The sequence below is a fragment of the Calypte anna genome, chromosome 1 (assembly GCF_003957555.1).
Source record: "Calypte anna isolate BGI_N300 chromosome 1, bCalAnn1_v1.p, whole genome shotgun sequence".
Taxonomy (NCBI): domain Eukaryota; kingdom Metazoa; phylum Chordata; class Aves; order Apodiformes; family Trochilidae; genus Calypte; species Calypte anna.
In genome coordinates this window covers 87751071-87771456 of record NC_044244.1, presented here as the reverse complement: position 1 = coordinate 87771456, position 20386 = coordinate 87751071, and the positions used below count along the sequence as shown (strand labels likewise).

Here is a 20386-nt window from a genome sequence, read left to right as displayed (position 1 = left end):
CAAATGCCACTTCACTTCATGACATTCTGTATATGTCCTCATCCTTTGCTGTGCTGCTCAAATTCTACCTGAGATACATGTAACCTGCTTCGACCCTGGTTGAAGGCTTCTCTTTCACACCCTCTGCTCTTGGCCAGATTTCTCACTGTCTTCTGTGCAGGTGATGAAAAGCTTAGAGGATGGGTACCGTCTCCCCCCACCCGTGGACTGCCCGTCTATCCTCTATGAGCTCATGAAGAGCTGCTGGTCACACGATCGGACAAGGAGGCCTCATTTTCAGGAAATTCGGGCACAGCTGCAGCATTTCATCTCAAGTCCCCAGCTCCTCCGGCCTGTTGCAGACTTTGATCCCAGGTAAGCAAGCTATTTCTGGACCAGGAGAGGTTAACTGGGAGATTTTCACCCCCCTGCCTGCAGCGGGAAGAGAGGTAGTGCTAGCAATGCAGGCTGGCAAGAGGCACCTTGAATGTTCTGTGTGCATTAGGTAGTTGTCACCTCTGGTGGTGACAAAGGACATAGCCTACACTGCCTGACCTCACTCCTCAGAGCACGTAGAGTTGGCCTAGCCCTGGCAGAGGGTGCTTGCCCTTTTACTGTCTCATAGTACTGGCTATTTAAGGTAGTTGCCTGGCTAATGAGGGCTTTATCTGTCTTCAGGGTAACCCTTCGGCTCCCCAGCTGCAGTGGATCTGATGGGATACCCTATCGATCCATCCCTGAGTGGCTGGAATCCATCCGCATGAAGCGCTACATCTCCAACTTCCGCACTGCTGGCCTGGACACCATGGAATCCATTCTGGAGCTCACTGCTGAGTAAGGGCACGCTCTGCTCCCACATGGCACCCCAGGATGTGCTACAAATAGCTGGGGCTGTTCCTGTGCTACCTGAACAGGCACTCAGATTTACTTGAAAGGCTTCTCTCCATCCTTCTCTATATGGTTCAATGGAAATGGACTGGCTTCTTACCCTAAAAGGGAAGAGTCAGCCCCAAAGATTGGGATCATCCCAAACTGTGAGACTAATGGCCTAACTGTTCATACTTGAGGCTCTTCAGAGGTCTGAGCTGCTCTGAACTCACAGCAAGGGGAGAGAGTAGGTGGCAGATGGTTCTCTAACCTGACCATCTCCCCACATGTATAGGACTTCATAAGATAATTTTCTTGCGTTGAACTCCACATGGGCTAGTGATATTCCCCCCGCCCCATCAGACAGCCACTGTTCTATCATAGAGCAAAGTCCTTCTGGGCTCTTTAGGACTCAAGTCAGAAGCTTTACCAACACAGCCATGTCCTGTTGTGTACCCAGTTCCAAACAGTTACATAAATCAAATGAGTAGGCATAGTGTAGAACAGACCTGCTAAAACGTTGAGACAAGCTGACATGGCCACAGTCCTGATTTAATGGGAACACAGGTCCCCCAGTCATAAGGTGGAAGGAGCTAATTGACTGGGCATGCAGAGGTAGCCACAGAAGGACAGGGACATCTAGAATTTTCTTCCTTCTGAAGAAAAGGTGAACATAGTAGGAGGCACTGAGGGAACAGAAGCTTTCCAAACTAATGAACTGTTTCTGTTCTTACAGTCATGTCAGTCCTCAAGCAACAAGAACAGAAATTAATTTTTTCCTTTCTTTTCCCATTTCCTTCAGGGACTTGAAACAGATGGGAGTGTCACTTCCAGGCCACCAGAAGAGGATCCTGTGTAGCATTCAAGGCTTTAAGGAGTGATCAGTTGTTGCTCTCTTAAGCTTGCTAAATGCCCGTTCTTACCAGGTATCACTTGGAATCATTCCTATGGTAATTGGTTCCAAATGAGTGACTGGGACAAGCAAACAAAAAACAACCAGAACTGAAAAGGCTCATGAGGCAACATCACCTGCTCTCATTTCTGTTCCCCCTTGCTTTAGCTCTACAGCAGCCATCAGTAAGCTTCAGAACACTGGTCTTAGAAACTGTTTTCAGCCTTGTCTTCTGTTGTCCATTCTGTGCAGCACTAAGTAGTCCCCGTAGTCCACATACTGGAGTTTCAGACCCTCACATGGAAACATAAGGATACATACAAAGGGGGCTGTGGGCAGTGGGTAATGCTTTAGGACTGGAGATGAGGGTTCAGGTATACTGGGACATTCAGGGAACATGCACAAGGACACAGACACGTAGAGACTGGGCCCATTCACTCCCTGGCATACATCCCGTCTCATTTCAGTAGCCTTCTGTCTTCTTTATTTTACAGGAACAGGAACAAACTATTCAGTCTTTCACAAGGCTGCTGGTAAGGGATAGATGTTTTAATTTAGCTTTTCTTGCCTTAGACACCAATTGACTATGTGCTTCTCTGGAGAAGCTGGGAGTAGCAGCACACTCTGCTGTGACTTGTATGATCACGTAACCTCAGCATGTTGCTGTTTTGCACATGCACACTTCAGCGGGGAGATTGACATCTCTCCAGTCAGCTTCATACCTTCACTTGTGCCATGGACAGAAAACCTTTTAGGTACACATTTTTCTCTGCTCCTTTTTTAAAGAGAGAATAGACTTGGTTGGCTGGATAGGGTATTTGTAACAGAAAAAAATGTGTAGATGGTCTGTCTTACTCCTTCTCTGTGGAGGAAATGTTATTATTTATCAGATCAAGACAATTATGGACTGTAAATAATATTTTGTAAATAAACCTGTGGCAGAGCAAGCTGTGTTGGGATTCTTTGGCTTAATTCAAATATGATTGGGACCTTTACTTTAGCATGTATGTTCCATCAGCATCCTCACATCCATATTTAGTTGTTCCAGTTAATAGCCTTTGTCTGTTTAGCTACAGATTTAATGTGGAAATGCGGTTGCATCAGGGTTAAAGGAGACATATGTAGCTGGTCACTTCAGATTATTTTCTGTATCCACCCATTAGCCAAGTCACTCTATTTACAGTGCCTGTGTTTACCCCTAAGCCAAGAGAAGTATTAAAAGCTACTGCAGTGGTTTGATGAAGTGCATATGAGTAGTAATTCTGCTGCAGAAGATACTGTTCTAGAGGGAAAAAAAAAAAAAAAAATCTCAAGATTAAATTCCTAAGACTTTCTCCTACCTGGAAAGAGTATTTCAGTGCTTGAGCGAAGTCTAGGTTGGTGAGGAAGAGTCTGAGCAATTCAGCAGTCACTTGCTGTAGGTAGCTATTGGTGTTTCCATAACTGTGTAATGCTCCAAACTCTTAAGGCTACCAAGTAATGCTCCTGGGAAAGTCTTGCATGACAGAAAGGTGGAGAAGCATAGATCTAAAGAACTGCAGCTTAAAGCAAGAAGGCTGGTTTCTATTCAACACGAGAAGAAGTAGAGTATACACAAGAAACTATAGTATACACACACTTCAGCTACTGGAGTCATTATACCGACAGTAAGAGATAGAGCTGACAAGATAAGCTCTTACTGTTAGTGCATCAGTAAATTCAGTCTTTGTAAAAGGTGTCTTCAATAAGAAATACAGATAATAAAGCTGTTACATGGCAGATAGCCAGTCTGGAAGATAAGCCTTGACGAGGCTGACTATGAGCTTGTCATGCATATGTAAACTTTAGCTTATCCTCACACATGGTAGAAAACCGGGAGTGGTCGATACATCAGATATCTATGCTGCCATTCAGAGGGATCTTTATAGGTGGGAGAAACAGGAAGAGAGAAGACACATGAGCAAAGGGAAACGTAAAGCCCTGCAAATGGGAAGGAATAGCCCCAGGTATGCTGGGTGCTAACTGGTGGGATAAGCAGTTTGCCAGGAAAGGACTTGCAGGTCCTAGTGAACACCAAGTTGCACTTGAGCCATTAATGTGCCCTTGTATGTATCTGGGCTGTGTTAGCAAATACATCCCCAGTAGCTGGATGGAGGTGATTCTCCCCTTCTGCTCAGCAACTGTCAGTCATCCAGAGTGTTGTGTTCAGTTTTGGGCTTTTCAGTCCAAAGAAGGTCATGGACTTACTGGAGGAAGTCCAGTGAAAGGCCACTACAATTTTGAAGAAAATAAAGCATCTGAGAAACGGTAAGAGGCTGGGAGAGCTGGGACTGTTCAGCCTCGACATTTGGGGGCCTCTTATAATTATGTATAATTACCTGAGGAGAGGGAGGCAGACTTTCCTCAGTGGTTACCACTGAAAGGAGAAGTAACTGGGACACATCAAAATGCAATAAACTCCATATAAAATTAAGAAAAAAACCTACCGTGAGAGTTGTTAAACACTGCTTTGTGATTTGAACAGTTGTTCTATCACCTTACCCCACCAAGGAGGGAGAATCAGGAAAAGGAAAGGAGACCCCTTACTGGAAATGAGGAGATTTCATACAATAATAATAGTAATGAACTTCTATTAACCCCAATGCTGATATGAAATACAAAGTTATACTCAGCTCCAGACAGTAGTCATGAGCTAAGTGAAGACTAAATGGCCAACGCTACGAACTAGACAGCTCCAACAAGAATGGGATGCTTACAACAAAGAGGCCTCAGGCACAGGATCACTAATGAGATGGATGGGACTGCAAACTTCCTGACTTATTGTGAGGGTGACTTTTATGGTATGAAATACTTGGGTAGCTCAGGTAAGGTGCCCTGGGATTTGTCCCTCATAGCCCACTGCATGTGTAGTTCAGAACTACCCTGGACATTGGTCACTGTGGTAACCTGCATACCAGAGCATCACCTCTTTTGTTTTCACAGAATTTGACTCTGCAGCCTCTCAAAACTAGAGTTTCTTGAAATAGAATCATTATTTTGAATTTTGTCCCAACAAAACCAAGACACACTGGAACAGGTTACCAAGGGCATTCTCAACCTTGGAGATACTTAAAAAAAAACACTAAAGGAGTACATTCCTGAGCAACCTGTTCTTGTTGATGTTGGGGGAAAGAGGTCCCTTCTATTTTCAACTGTGAGGAGCTGCTGAATCAGCTGTCCTAATATAGGAGAGGCTGCTCAGTTCCAAGTCCTCAGGTACAGCCAGTAGCAAGCCTGAACGTGTATTCCCAAAAGGCATTAGTGCATACAAAATACACATGTATATGTGTATACACATGCACACACGTTGTACATGACTGGCCTGAGGCAAAAAACCACAACAGTCATGCAAGCACAGCACAAACAGCCTGATCCTACTCCCTTCTCTGGCTGATCAGGATGAACCTGTTAGCAAGAAATACGTGCATGTATGCTATGTGCTCCTTGAGTATCTGGATCCACAATCTGGAGCTCAAGATGACCTCCTCAGTTGCTGGCACCAGAACACGAATCCTTGAGGCCTACAGCCCCACTCCAGTGGTGTGCACTCAGACTCCTTATGCCCATGCCCACACACGAGCCCTCCAGGGATTTTCCTTAGACATTGGCATTACCCAGCAGCTGGCCCCAGGATTCCCTGTCCTCCCAGTCACCTCACAGAGATTTAAACTATTCTCTAGTAGCTGGTCCAGGCTTACCCTTAACTCATTTCCAGACCAAGGAATAAGCTGTCTGGGAGCACTTGGGAGCTCTAGCTGCTGACTCTCAGATTGGTCTTTCCAGCATCCTGCCATATTCACAGCTTTGCCAACTAAAGTCTCTGACCCTACTTACGCACTAACTTGTTTTTGCTGGTGATTGATTACGCATGGATTTATACACCCATACAGCATGTATGCATTCAGGTAGTTCCAGCTCCTGCCACTTGGACCTCCACATGCACTGAACAGAAGCCTTTCACACAAAAGGGAAAAAAAAACAACACCCAAACCCAAAAAACAAAACAAACAAAAAAAGCAAAGTTTGTAAGACAGGACAAACTGTGCTGATGACACCCAGGGCATGGCCAGACAAGTGCACTGTATACATGCAGCCAGCCTCTTCTGTGCCCTTTCCCCCCCAGTTTTCCCATGCTTCTTCCTCTCCTTATTGACTCACTTTTCCTACCTTTGATCCTGCCCCTATGCATCCCATAGGTGTTGCACAGTCCTGAAGTGCTCTTCCCCTGTACTCCATGCCCCACAGAGTGAGTAATCTCTTTAGTCTGCAGTGATCCAAAGAGCCCTTCCCATTAACTCTGTTGGTCAGGATACATATCCATATTAAACTGAGAGCTCTGGAGGACCTGGATTAGTATTCTTCTCTCCCCATCATTTCTCTCTTTTGTGCTCCTGGGAGTTTGTGGGCACAAGCTTTTAATCACATAATCAAAGTCATAAGCAACCACTCAAAGCCATGCATACAAGCCAGCAAGAACTTAGATAAGAAAAAAAAGAAAGCAAATATGTTTCTTCTTTGCTCATCCTATAGGAAACCACAAAGCATTTACTGATCAGTTTGCAATGAGTCATTGAAGATTTCCCCAAAACTAGCAAGAGAACAAGAGTAGGTTTCATGTTGTTGAATTCTAGAACCATTGATGCTCACCAGAAAGGAATTTCACCTGCAGTGACAAAGACAGTACCATGCTTAAAACCATGAACATCATGGACAGTTTCTGAATAGCAATAATTAAGGAAGCAAACTGACCACTTTATTCCGGTCTGATGCAAGTGGATTGTAATAACCTGCCACCCAGTGATACCATCAAGCAGACTACACTCTTGCTATACTGAAATGCAGTCTTCTACTTCTTCAAGTGAGAGTTTCAGGCACAGAGAAGTAGAAAACTAAACAGTATGCAGAGGAGACCAAGAGATGGAAAGAGAAAGGATATTTTAAGACTTATAATTTCTGAAAGCTAGGTGGAATAGCAACTATACATACTTTCTCTATTGCTTAAGGCAGCAGTTCTCATGAGTAGCTGAACAAATACAGCAGACGTGTTAATGGAAAAACCCCACATTTTATTGAATGCAAACAGTGGTTGGACAGTGTAGTTATTAAAAAAGGTTTGTTCAGTTTGAGTTTCTAGTCCAGGAAATGGGGCTCAGTGCAGTTACACTTAGAGCCAAACAGTACTGCAGTTATACTGTAGTTTTCACTGACAGCAGGGAATGAATCCCTGTTGGAATGGGAAGATGTTCCTCACTCTGCTGAATCCTCATCCATGCACTGAAACGCCTCATCACCTTGTGCTGCCTGTCCTTACAACAGTCTTTAATTGTAAACATGCATTCTTTGGACTGCTTTGCTACTCTGGTGCCCAGCCTGGCTATCCAGAAACCACACTGGGAAAGAACTCATTTTGGAGAGGGAAAAAGATTTTTTTAAAAAAAAGTTTCCAAACTCAGGGACACAGCAGGATTCCAAAGACTGCCAGTTTAATCTGGCTAAGGAAAAAAAAGTGACAAGAGAGTTAGCCATTTAAAATCCATTACAGACAGAAATGCTGTAGTAGGTTAGCTTTATCCAGCAACAGTAACAGAGATTTCAAATATGTTCTGTCTCCACACTGTAACCCAGGAGCGAGGGAGAAAGCAGGGGAAAGACATCCTGATAAGGAGGTGGCACAAGAAACAAATATAAAATTGAAGACAGAAGTGGTGCCAAGATGGAGACTTCTACCTTCTAAGGTCAAATCATCATTCTTAGCTCCAAGTAACAGAAGAACACTCAGACCTTCCCAGCACCTGCCACCAGGCTGCTCTTGCTATTTCCACCAGGCAGTGGTGGAGATCTGCTCCTTCTCCTTCAGTCTTGAGGGAACAGAGATTGTGCACTCAGCTTGATCATAGCCCCCACCCTGGAATACACTGTGGCTGGGAAGTGATAACGGGAGAAGAGGTTCTCTCTTGGTGGGTGTGCAGAGCGAAGTCTAGGAGCTGTGAATCCTACATGAGTAAAGAACTGCACTGGCATAGTATCCATTGGTAGCAATCTGCCTTGTCAGGCAGAAGGATAGGACAATGCGGGGAAGGGAAGAATGCTGAGTGCAGGGGTCTGTCTCCGAGCTCCTCAGCGTGCTGCTTTGGCACGAACAGTGTGGCATTTGATACACAGCACATGGCCATCCAGTGGGAAGCACCCATTCTCATCTGCTTCAATGGACAAGGGCTTCCCACAGTCCTAGACAGGGAAAGAAAAGAGGGAGGGTGCTCAGTGACAGCAAACAGCAGGGTAAATGCATTCAAAGATGTAAGAAATGCCCCATCCAATCAGGATAATGACTCACAGCCCACTGCTCTGTCTCTGATGGTGCTAACGGGAGTATTTTGAGGGAAGAGCATGTCCTGTAATCCCAGCATATTTCCCTAGTATATGCACCTGCCATACTACAGATGTGATTGCTACGGTCCTGCAAAGTCCTTATTCATGGACCTATGAACATCTAATCTTTTCCTGAACCTGCTTCAGCTATGCTGCAAATTAATCTGAAGTTAATCTTCAGCCAGGACAGACAGTAAAGATGCCCAGTTCTTAGTGATAAGCATGGGAGAGATGGGAGGAGTGAAGCCACCAGGCTTACCTCACACTTGTAACATTTCATGTGGAAATTTTTCTCCAGTGCCACCACACGCACTGTCTCATCCTTTCCAGGCTCTGGCATGATAGGCTCACTACAGACTGAGCAGCGTGGAGCATACTTCCTGCAACACACAAAAAATACAGAGGAGACCATGACTTGGTGCATGGTGACATTCAGTGCAGGTTTCCCACTGTCATACTATAGTATCAGCAGCAGAAGAACAAAATTCCAAAGAGTTAGGCAGGAAAAGACCTTAATTGCTATAAGGTACGTGCCAACTCATTTTTAACTTCATGTCCAAGAAATCATATATTGCAGCAAAATTAAACAAGTGTGAGGGAATCTGTTCTTTTTCAGACACCACATCCCCATGTTCTCTCTATACCTGTGGTAGTCATCCACACAGTGAGGCTGGTTGGCCTGGTCCACAATAAAAGAGGTGCCCTCGAGAGGGGTATGACACACCACACAGGTGAAGCACTGGGGATGGTACGAGTTGCCAGTGGCCTTCAGCATCCGGTCTGTAATGGTCTGTTTGCAGATGCTGCACTTTTCCAAGGTCCCCTGAGTCCAAAGGAAACAAGACAGATTAATCCAATTCCCCATCTCCAGGAGCCTACACCACAGGCAGGTAAGATGGAAGGAGGAAGGGAAAGTAAAAGAGAGCAACCACAGCAAGCTCAGCTCTTGCCAGCAGCTTTCATCTCAGTAACTCACAGCATAGCATTCCTCACAGAAAGGCTTCTCATCCACATTGTAGAACTGCTGCCCCTGCAGCTGCTTCTCACATTTGAAGCAGGTAAAGCATTCCACATGGAAGAGGCAGTCCAGGGCTCTCACAGCTGGCTGGGTTCTTGATAGTGGCTTACGGCAGAAGCCACAGTGCTCTGTCAATGGAAGATGATAGGGATCAGGAGAGAGGAAAGCCCACCAGTCTTAACCCTGCTGCTGTCCACTGAGAAAACACACCAGAAGTGGAAGTCTCGGCTGGGGGTGGATGCTCCATATCCTTCATTAGTTTCTGGGTCAGTATCTCCAGCTCTTCTACCTCCTTCATGGTCAGACAGGAATTTCCCCTAGGTGGATCCGTACTGGAGCCTGTGGGTCTATGCTGCAGGAAGGAGAAACATTCTATCCCAAAGGACACATACACACAGACGCTCTCCCACCCTGTCCCTAGTGAACCTACTTCTCTCACCTTTACTTCTCCTGTTTATAAGAAACAATCTGCCATCCACTGTGCTTGCTTCTTTCCACCTTTACATGAAGTGCTATCCCTTTCCACCACTGTTTCTATTTGCATCTCTCAGATGAGTAACAGCTTCCCATAGCCTGGCAGAGACCCTCCCTCCTCATCCTCTAACTTCATTCCCAGTGATGTCCAAAGCCAGTCCAGATTCCCAGCCTGTCCAAAGACATTTCTACTTCTTACCATGTCTTTTGCAGCAGTAGGTTGTTCTGTGGGACACAGCTTCTCCTTCATTTGGGGTTTTTCCCTCTGCTGGGCGTAGGTGAAATTGGGAGGCTGTGGTCGAGAGGCAGGCTCTGGAGGTGAAGGGGCTGTGAACTGAGTCTGAAGGGAGGCAGGATATCTTGTAGAGTTTGAGTGGGTCATGGGAACATTGGCACCTGATTTGGACCCAGACTTAGGAGAGCCAGCAACAGAGGGTGGGGTGAATTTAGGGGTAGGCTGAACAGGAGGGAGAGAGGGAGGTGGAGGGACTGGTACAAGGGGTTCTTTGTGTTGCTGTGGGGCTGCCCATGGGCTCGGGGCAGGGGTCAAATCCACTCCAGGGGGCTTGAAGGGTAAGCTTCCACTCGGCTTTGGAGTGAACTTGGAAGGAAATGAAGGAGGAGCATCTCTAGGTGCAGATGGTATTTCCACATGTGGCTTTGGGACCAATGGCTTCTCCAGCAAACCTGTGGATCCTGAAGATACCTGCAAAGGGGAAGCAGAAGAGAGAAACAGGCAGTTATCAGCAAGGTGGAAGAGAAAGTGTGCTGTCTCTAGGGGTACAGTTAGCAGCTATCCCAGACCCAAAATGTTAAAAGTTCCCACACTGTTTCACATTAGCAGTCCTGGCAAGCTGCAAGAACTATACCTTCTGGTCCTTCATGTACACTTTCATGCTACAGCTTATCCAGACATTTAAATCTTCAGTAGCACCCTTCTCACTACCTCTGTTCAGCAAACCAAGCATCTCTCCTTCCACCTGCAACATTCTGAGAGCTCACCCGGGATTTGAAGGGATCATTCTTCTCCATGTCATCCAACATTACGGACAGTGAGTCAATCTCAAGATCAATGCTGCTCATCTTGCCACGTACCTATACCACCATCCATGAGGAAAGAGGGAGCAGAGTATGTTACAGGAACCACCAAAGGATCTGGTGCATCCCCATACAATAGCAGATTAACATTTTTGGATTGTAGTACAGATCTGCTCCTTGCTTTGAGTGGATAGCAAATTGGTGAAGATAAACAGGGCACAGTCTCCAAGGTCTACAAAGAATGGGAATATGCACAGCTTAAGAAAATCAGACAGATTTAGGTGGGAAAAGATCTGGAGGTTTCAAGTCCAACCCTCTGCTCACATCAGGGGTTACTCCCAAGCTAGTTCAGGCTGCTCAGGGCCTTGTCCAGGTGATTCTGAACACCCCCAAGGATGCAGATTCCCCTCTCTCTGGGCACTTATGCCAGCGTTGAGCCACCCTCGGAGGGAAGCAGGTTTTTCTTCTGTCCAACAGGAATTTCCCTTGCTGCGACTTGTGACCATTGACTTGCGTTCTCTTGTTGTGCCCCAGTAAGAAGAATCTGTCTTCTTTCCATCCCTCCTTTAGGTATTGGAGATTGCAGTTAGATCCCTGCCTGACAGTCTCTTCTGCAGGCTGAACAAACCCAGCTCTCACATAATGTGCTCCAACCCACAGTGATCACTATGTCCCTTTACTGGATTGCATCTAGTTTCATATTTGTCCTGGGTTATTATACTGGGAAGCCCAACTGGAAACAGTCCTCCAAGATGCAGCCTCACTAGCACTGAGGAGAGAAATAATCACTATCACTACCTTGTCCTGCAGACTATACTCTCACAAATGCAGCCCAGCATGTGGCTGGACATTATTGCCACAAGAGTGCATTGCTGTCTCACATTCAACACACTGTCCACCAGGAAGCCCATGTCCTTCATCTGCAGAACTGCTGACCCAAACATATGCTGCTCCATAGGGTAGTAGAATTTTTTTGCTTTCCAAGATCTCAGAGTTTCCTGATGCTGATCTCAAAGAATACTGAAAAGCTGTCCCAACCCACAGAACATCACAAAAAAACTTTACTTCCCTTGATCTCACTCACCTGTGGGTCAGGTACAATGCTCACAGGCCCTTCATCAAACATAGGCGGAGGAGGAGAAGGAAAAACTTCTTCTGGGGCTGGTGGAAAAGGCTCTTCAAACGGTGGTGGAGGTGGGGGAAAAGCACAGTTCGAGGAGAAACTTGCCTCTTCTCCAGGTGGGGGAGGGGGTGGCAGTGGCAGCTCTGTGGGGAAGAAGAAAAAAAACAAATTTTGATTTCTTACCCTTACCCAGTAAAAACCCCAGGAGGGGTCTCAGATATTACATCAAGTTGTTCCCAGTACCCAGGAGATCCCAGAACCCATCAAGGACAAATGACCTCCACAGGCTGGCTTTCATCTTGTCCACAGCTATTTGCCACCATACCATCTATCAGCTTCCCTTAGTAGCTACTACAGTCACTGAGTAGAGTTATTGTATAATTACTTATGCCCCTTACTATGCCGCTTCTCACTTTTGCTCTCATTCTTTTGTCTTCAGCATTTGCCTCTCCTGCCAGTAACTAATTCAGATTGCTGAAGAGAGAGCAGCACTAGGGGGAATGCCAGAGAACAACACAGGATCCTGAAGAGCCTGCATCATTACAGGAAAATAGGCTGATATCTCACAGCTAGCTAATAAACAGTATAAGAAACAAGTAAAAAGTCAAGCAAGTCAGACCAACTATCCCTTAGACATATGAGCTTTATTTTTCTGAGGGATAAAAACATCTTTATTTTAGGAGGTTAAGATATCCCCATGCAGGATACAGATTAGGACACGAGGATTTTTCCAGAACAAGAAAAAATAGGCAAAAAACCCCCAAACAAGAGTGCCTCAATCTAGAAAAAAAAAACCAAAACCAAACAAAAAACCAACATTGCTTCCACCTATTCATATTTGCCACAGATCTGGAGCAGGCCAGAAGAGACATTTTCTACTACAACATAGTAAAGAAAAAAAAAAAAAAGTGAATCCTCTTCCATTCACCGTGTATGGGAGACGTTGGTCTTACTCAAGCAGCAGAGAACACTTCAACATCCTTTCTGGACATCCATCTCTCTTCCTAGCTAGTCTCAAACAACATTAGGGCGGAAAGACTATGTTTTTCCACTCCTGCTAGTTCATATGCATCTTTCAACAGCAGTAATTAAACCGTCTCATCCTTATGCCTAGATGTTGCCAACAGACTTTACAAGGACTTCTCACCTGTAACCTAAGGGAGATGATACTGTCCTTTCAGAAAATGAAAGATGTAATCTTTTTACCCAATGGAATGCATAAACTGCATTGGTATGCATCACTGCATCCAAGCCTTCTTATGCCATGGTAATTCTGTATGGGGGGAAGCAATTCTAAGCTGGTATTTTTTTCTTTGAAACTACAGTTTGGGATCAGGTTTGTATACACTTGCCATTTCATTTACTGCAAGAATATTGCAGAAACTAAGCCCTGATCTGCTATCACATTGTTTCAGATGCACCAAAAGGCTGTTTTATGAATTGTTTATACGAAGAGGTTTCCCAAAAAGTTACTATACTAGGTTTATGGAATGAGCAATATTAAATATAACTTTCCTACAGTTACACTACCTTTGCCATCCTGTCACTTAAGACAAAGTCTCAATGCTATGGCTTTATGTTACACTTCTATTTGGGGAGTGTATAAGTGAGACAATATTGAAGAGACGCATCAAAGAAAAATGATAGAAGTCACGTTTATTTCATGACTTTTTGTGGTTCATCTGTACTTCAGATGTTTTGCTTGCAGTCCTCACCCAATGGTGACACAGCAGCTTAAGCCGAACAGCTCTTTTGCTCATCTTTGTCAAATTAGTTCCCTCACAAAAAACTTTATAACACAGGGAGAAGGGGAACAAGCAACACCCAGTCCTCCACTCACACTGTATATTGAAAAATAATATCCAATATCCATCTGTCTACTTTTGTACTTCAGGTAATGTATTTGTGTCAGTTTGAGATCTCTGCGCAGACACATCCCTAATCCACAAAGCCTAAATGGGACCTTGTACTCCAGACACAAGATTACAGTCAATAATACACAAGAAAAAAGTGACCACAGTGAGCTGGTACAGTTCTAGGAGACAGAAGCACCAATGTGCTGAAGCTCTTGCGACTCCAGAAATAGAAAAAAATGGCTTCATAATTTGTCTCCTCTGAGGACATGAACCATCAGTTCAGCTGCTCACTAAATTAGCACACTGAGATACATATCAACGGTTGTTGCACAATCTATACTAGGCAGAGAGAAAAAGAATATTAAAACAGAAGTTAGCATTATCTGAACATTTGTGTACCAACTGAGGGGAACCCTGATAAGAGTCTCGGCATAATACGCAGCATCAAGCATTAGCAAAATACTGCTGGGCCCACAACAATCAGTTCCAAATAGGGATCCACACAACCAGTACTTTTCTGCTTTTTCAAGGACACAAAACCAACCAATCAACAACATAAAACCAACCAACCACAAAACAACAACAAAAAGTACACCACCACCACAGGAAATAAAAATTGGAAAAAAAAAAAAAAAAAAAAGAAAAAGGAGAGAGGAAGAAAAAGAAAACCATCATAAAACAAGTTACTCTATGTGTAAAAACACACCCAAACCACTAGGAGAAACTAAAATTCTACAAGCTATACAAGCTCTAGGTCTCACTTCCTGTTTATGATGGCACACATCATTTTTTTATGCAATTATTTCTTCCTCCCCACCTCCAGCTGCAAGGATGGTGGCAGTTGCAGAGTCCATGAGAAGGATCTCTACAGTAAGAGACAACCAACTTGAGCTTAGATAAATCAACAAGAAGAACAGCATGATTTATCATCACCAGAGTAGATTTGCCTGTAACGTATTTGCTCTCAGACATGCTGGCCAGAAACTGACAGCAGTTACACAACTGTGCACTTAGGGAATACTATGAAAAAAATCCAACACACTCCTCCAGCATCAGTGCAATGCAGGATTACCTTCCCAGTTCTTTTCCTAACAGAGGTACTGTCTATTTTGAGATCCCTTTATAATAATTTTATCTCACTGTGAAACCCGCCAGCCTCCGCAGAAAGCGTATCCATCCCAGTTGCAGACCTCACGCCCTGAAAATTTAGAAACACATATTCCAATCCACCCTGCCAGCCCTCACCTACCTTCTGCTGGCAGGGACATGCACGCTGGTGGAATCTCCCCCACCTTCCCTATCTGAGCACGCTGGGCACCAGCTCCAGGAGGTGGGGGCAGTGACGACTCTGATGCACCCCCAGCCTTGAAGGGGTTCACCTTGGGTTTAGGGGCAACCACAGGTGCAAACTTCTTCTGCGGATTGTAGAAGGAAGGAGTAGAAATGTTGATAGTGACTGTGGATGTCATGCGGACCCCTGGGGAACCCGGGGAGGCCATCTTCTCGGCACCTGGCAGAAGAGAAGACAGAAGAAGCCAATATGAAGTCAGCCTTGGGCTATACTGGAAATCAACAGAGAGGAACACATGAAACTGAGTGAATAGGAAGGGGACCTTGTACTAGTCTGGGACTAAGGTGCCTGAGCAGAGCACTTCCAGGATGAGCCTAGGAAAAAGGAGGAACAGACACTGCAGACAGCTTGAATACACCAGCACGCTTCACCATCCCAACCAGTACAGCATTGATTGCAAAGGGGTTCTTTCCACAAAGAAAACCAAGCCCTTTGCTGCACCAGAACCCTGCACACAGGCATGCTGGAGAGGACAGCATCGGGCCTCTGGAAGGAGCCTTATCCACCGCACACAGCGAGTCCCACACGCCCCGAGGCGGGTGCACCCACACACGCTCCCCCAGAACCGGAATCAGCGTTTCCTCTCCCCCACTTATCCGATAACGCCAGACAGTTCCTCTCGACCTCTCTCTGTGACAGCCCCAGTAATGTCCCCCTTCAACACACCCCAACCCTGACACACCCCCTGAATCTTTTTTTTTTTTTTTTTTTTTACCTCCAGGCCCCTGCATCCCGAAGGCGCCCAAGCAGCTGCGGCAGAAGTAGCAAAACCTGGCGGGGGAGGAATTCCCCGCTGTCACACTCCCGGGCTGAGCCCCCAGCCCTCCGGCTCTCGCCTCCGCTTTCTCCCCTTCGTGCCCCCGCCGAGGGAGACGGCGGCTCCCACCACCCCCCACCGGCTGCGCCGGCGCCCGCTCCGCCCCCGCCAGGAAGCGCTGCGCCGACACCGGCAGCCGCTCCGCCGAGCTACGAGGGGCGCAGCCCGGGCTCCTGCGCAAGGGCAGCAGCCTGTGAGGTGGGAGAGGGACAAGCACTCCGTCTGCAGCATGCGAACCCTCTTCTCTCCCTCCTGCCCACCTCCGGGCTCGGACAGTCCCACCGGTCCGGCTGTTTCCGAAGCCGCAGGTCTCGTGATGAGAGTCGCATCTCTAGGATCCCTTCAGGCCCGCAATGCAAGCCACGGATCTCACCCGTGCTAGAAATCTCCGTGCGAGCCTGGTGCTTTGTTGTAGAGCCTGGCATGCCTATAGTCCTCCTAACACCCGAGTACAATAGCGTTTCCGCCAGCACAGGGGCTCTCTGCCAACATTCCAAGTTGGCATGTTCAAATCGGTGCCCATCCACACTGCCGGCTTCTCTCACAGACAATAGCAGCTGCTGGGACAGACAGTCCTGGTGCCACAAACATTCACCCACCGCCAGTTCACCCGTGGCTGCTGCTAAGACCTGCATGCCCCATTTTAAGCACTCCCACAATTCAGCGCAGTATGGCCAGATACAGTAAAGTGTAACAGCTTCTCCAGGTCACAAGTGAATGACCGTAGACAAACATTAAGTCCATGCTGCTCCACTTTTTGTTCCCTTTTTGCAAAGCTAATGAGTTGCGTGCACCTTGACAAAACTCTTCTGGGGCTTCTCGAAAGGAAGAAGAGGCTGCAACAGCAAGCAGCAGCAGCCAAAATGATGTGTTGAGCATCTCCCACATAATCCAGCATGGGAAAGGGCTAAGGCAGAAGATGTCTAGCCAGGTCTGTTCTCAGTCCTTCAGACTTGTAGAGGCTAAAAGACTTGCAAGCCACGAGGGACTGACCAAATCCCTCCAGTCTGCAGCTTCCCACTGTGTTTCAGAAGCTATTAAAAAAGTGTCTTGAGCTCCACTGTTCACTATGGTGTAATGAACTGCTTGTTAGCGGCTCTACCAGAACTGACAGCATTCTGAGCAGAGCACCACGGTGACATCATTTCTGATCATGATCCATACCAGGGTTAGTCAACACAGAGACAACCTTGGGACACTGGCTGCTTCACAAAAAAAGTTCTGGCTTTCCCACCAGCAGCTGCTACCTCCCTTAACCCAAAGCTGCCCATTTTCCAGTATGCTATGCCACCCTTAAATCCCTTTCTATTCAGAGCTGTCTTCATCCAGCAGCTGCCTCTGCTCATCCTCACTTACTGGTCCACCAGCACACAGCCCAGACAGGCTGAGAAAGGCTGGCCCTGCAGAGTCACACACACACCCCATGCCCTGCAGCATTGCCAACAGCCTCTAAGCCTTACCAGAAATACTCAGCTTATGTGAATCCTAGGCACCGTCTATGAGACCTAATGGAGGAGTGTGACACCAGCTGACACCAGCAGACCTAGACTCAAATCCTTCTCCTCCTCATTTTCTCTGACATTTTTCTGCCTACTGTAGCAGCATTTAAGACAACTCAAGTGGAACTATGAAGAAAAGATGTCCCCCAAAGGATGCATTCAGGATACTTAGTTGCCCTATATACTGTTTCTGTCCAACAGAGACCAAGGAGAAACAGAAGGACAGAACCAATTGACATCTTCCCCAGCAGCTAGGTCACCTCCCAGAAAGTCTCACAGTGAGTATGCTACCTCTCATTCACCCAGATAGCTTTCAGTTCTTTGACCCCAAGACACCACTTCCAAAAAGCTCAGCTCTTTTCCTGGGGTAGTGAAGGGAGGAGGAACCTGAGGAGGCAGAGAGCCCAAGTGCTATTTTTCACTTCTGTGGGTAGGAATTGGTTAAGCTTCAGACACACCAGGAGCCCCTGTAAAAGCTAGTCCAACACTGTGGTCTGACATACATCTGTACTTCCCCTATTTGCAAGCTTCCTCCTAACCAAAAGGGGGTAAAAGAAGGGGAATAATATTAAACCAACCAAACAAACAAAAAAGAGGGGAGAGAGAGAATTATGCTTATTTTCATCCTCTCACACAGACCAATTCTAGAAAGTTCTCCCAGCCCCCAGCCTGGCCCAAAGTTACAAAGCTTCAGAGAGAGCAAAGCCCTATCTGCTGTGCAAGATGCAATGTAGAGCCTTAAAAGACCCGGACTGGGAGAGAAGGGCATTCAGAGCTGCAGACTTCTCCCACATCTGCCGGGCTTGCCTCCTCCTTGAGTAGGGTGGTAAAAAAAAGAGAAAACTCAAAATAAGTTATGCAAACATATTCAAAACGTTAGGAAGTTCTACCACTTCGCTAGACTTGTGTCTTCACTTTCTCAAGGAACTCCCAGAGAAACAGAAACTCATAAAACAAACAAATTTAATGCACAAAGAACCCTAGATTCCTCTCTCTCAAGCACATCTGGAAAAAGGCTCCAGAGGTGTCTCACTCATCCGTACGCACACAAAAGAGAGCTTGTTCCGAGTCAAAGCAGGCAACTTTCCCTCTTCCCACTGCTGAGGCCATACAGGAGCATTTCGCTGCCTCCATTTCACGGGAAGAAAACTCACCAGATTCACACACACGGGAACCTCCCCTAAGCAGAAAGGCAAGAAAAACCCAGAGACGATCACGGTAAATCAGTCACAAAGAGCCCGCAGAGAGGCGAGGAACCCTCCCGCCGGGCGCGGCAGGCAACCCGCACCTCTCCACACGGGCGCACACCTCCGTCCAGGGCTACAAATAAAAAGGTTTTTTCGCTAAGCCAGGAGAAGAGACTCACCTCTGAATCCGGAGCTCGGAAGAGCGAGAAATGCCACCCCCGGGGCTGGGGCCGGGCTCCTCTTCCCCCGCAGGGGCGCAGCCTCAGCCCGCCGGCCGGGAAAGGCAGCACAAGCGAAAGGTGGGGGAGCTGCTGAGCCCAAGCGCTTCCTACAAACTCGCGAAAAAAGCCTCGCCCAGGCAAACTTGTTTGACCATAAAAGGAGAGAGGCTGCGCGAACAGCTGAGCTCACTTGCTGGGGAATGTGGCAATGAGGTAAGGGGAGGGGGGTTGGTGGAAAGGCTCACACCGTCGGGGGACGGGGCTTGTTGTGGCAGCGCCGGGGGTCCCGGGCTGAGGGCTTGGCTGCATCCCCTCCGGCTCTACGAGGAGGCAGAGGGGGTGGAGTGGGGGGTGCTGTTATTTCTCTTCCTGCCAGCCATCACGAAGAAGAAATGTTTGCTGGGGTTTTCCTTTAGCCCTCTGCCGAAGCCTCACCTAGGCCTCGCCCGACTCCCGACCCGGCCGCCTTCTCCCTCCCTAACTTCAGAGCTGCCCCCAGCCCGTGATTTCACTTCCAGTCGCTGAGCTGGAGCTCAGGAAGGTATTTAGAAGCTGTGGTGAGTCACGGTCCCCGCTGGCCTCTTCCTCGCACGAACCAGCTGCGAAAGCATCTGACTCACACTCCCCCAGTCTTCCAGAAGTTAAAGCAAATATCAGATGACTCCACCGTGCAGAAAAGTGGCTTGTTCTCTCCGTACCGGCTGCGAGGCTAACACCAAACTGTTTTATACCTAACAGTAGCCACTTCAGTTACTTATTTGGTTGCCTATGCTGTGCATTAGTTGTATTTTTATCCCAGTGCTGGCTGAGGGTTCAGCCCTGCTCCAGACCAGGCATAGCCTGCCCAAGAACAACAAAACATGCCATTTTCAGCCCTGGTCTTTCCTCCTTTCTGCTAAGCTGCTCAGGGAGGAGGGATATCAATAAAACAGAATTTCATGCTTTGTGCAATCATTGTACTTTGTCTTTGGAATTTGGCCTTAATACTGGGGTTAGTACCCCTACTGTTGCTAATGCCCTGGAGAATTATTGTATTGGGTAAGGAGCAGGAGACCTAGGGCTTGTCTATCCTTTAGACTTACCTATCAAGATAGGTACCTTTCAGTACTGGTCATTTACTCACAGGCAGGTGAGTAAGCCACAAACCACACCACTGAGGCTTCCAGGTTTGCATTACTGCAATGTTTACATTAGAGAGCTACCCAAAGAGTTTCCTCAAGGCTTAAGAAATCCAACATAAATAATTTAGTTACACAAGCAAGGTTTGTACAGAGGTAACATCTTTTATTTGGACAAACTGGGCCTGATGTGAGGTTCTTCATTTTTGCATACCATATGAAAGTTTCACCCAAGCAATGAAAAGCACTGAGCACCTCACTCCTTGCATAGCTGCAGCTGGTGAACAATCAATATTTAGCTGTGATTTTTTGAGGGATATACAGCTCTTGCATTGGTGCTAAATAATCCCACAGTCACTGCCACTTTTGTAGGCATAGCATCAGCCCCATTACTTTCCCTATGATACTTTTGATTCCTCCAGAAAGACTTACCTCCTTATGCTGGCAACCTTCCCTCATGCAATCCTTTGCTTGGTAGCCATTTTTCTGTAGCAAATGGAAATCTGTGCCTTAAGCCATGCACGGGTGTAGTTCAATCTCAGTAACTGAAGCAAAATAT

The 20386-nt window shown here is 46.7% G+C and overlaps 2 protein-coding genes across 7 annotated transcripts in view; one reads left to right on the top strand and one right to left on the bottom strand.

The window, feature by feature from the left end:
- EPHA1 (EPH receptor A1) overlaps nucleotides 1-2683 on the top strand; it is a 35235-nt gene extending 32552 nt beyond the window's left edge. For 2 of the 4 annotated variants that reach the window (XM_030453703.1, XM_030453697.1), the window contains exons 15-17: nucleotides 161-354; nucleotides 658-813; nucleotides 1649-2612. In XM_030453703.1, the coding sequence (XP_030309563.1) occupies nucleotides 161-354; nucleotides 658-813; nucleotides 1649-1727 (429 nt within the window). In that variant the 3' untranslated portion in view covers nucleotides 1728-2612. Of the gene's footprint in view, nucleotides 1-160; nucleotides 355-657; nucleotides 814-1648 lie in introns of all 4 variants that reach the window. The other 2 variants (XM_030453692.1, XM_008499114.2) reach the window with 2 other exon arrangements.
- Nucleotides 2684-6801: 4118 nt separating this feature from the next.
- On the bottom strand, nucleotides 6802-18918 carry ZYX (zyxin). Of its 3 annotated transcripts, none has more exons than XM_030453793.1 (10): nucleotides 18668-18918; nucleotides 14884-15144; nucleotides 11740-11921; nucleotides 10620-10712; nucleotides 9817-10323; nucleotides 9354-9495; nucleotides 9102-9271; nucleotides 8770-8948; nucleotides 8385-8505; nucleotides 6802-7984 (listed from the first exon to the last, which is right to left on the bottom strand). In XM_030453793.1, the coding sequence occupies exons 2-10, from the start codon at nucleotides 15131-15133 to the stop codon at nucleotides 7874-7876; spliced, it is 1755 nt and encodes a 584-aa protein (XP_030309653.1). In that variant the 5' UTR covers nucleotides 15134-15144; nucleotides 18668-18918; the 3' UTR covers nucleotides 6802-7873. The 3 variants fall into 3 exon arrangements, with proteins under 3 accessions (XP_030309653.1, XP_030309634.1, XP_008497335.1); XM_030453774.1 differs by lacking the exon at nucleotides 18668-18918 and adding an exon at nucleotides 15701-15776; XM_008499113.2 differs by lacking the exons at nucleotides 10620-10712; nucleotides 18668-18918 and adding an exon at nucleotides 15701-15891.
- Between the last annotated feature and the right edge of the window lie 1468 nt (nucleotides 18919-20386).

Coding starts and splice junctions, on each gene's coding strand:
- ZYX (XM_030453774.1), bottom strand. Junction 9,272..9,353: donor AGCCGAGACTTCCACTTCTG/GTGTGTTTTCTC, acceptor TTCCATTGACAG/AGCACTGTGGCTTCTGCCGT. Junction 8,949..9,101: donor TCTGTGAGGAATGCTATGCT/GTGAGTTACTGA, acceptor CTTTGGACTCAG/GGGACCTTGGAAAAGTGCAG.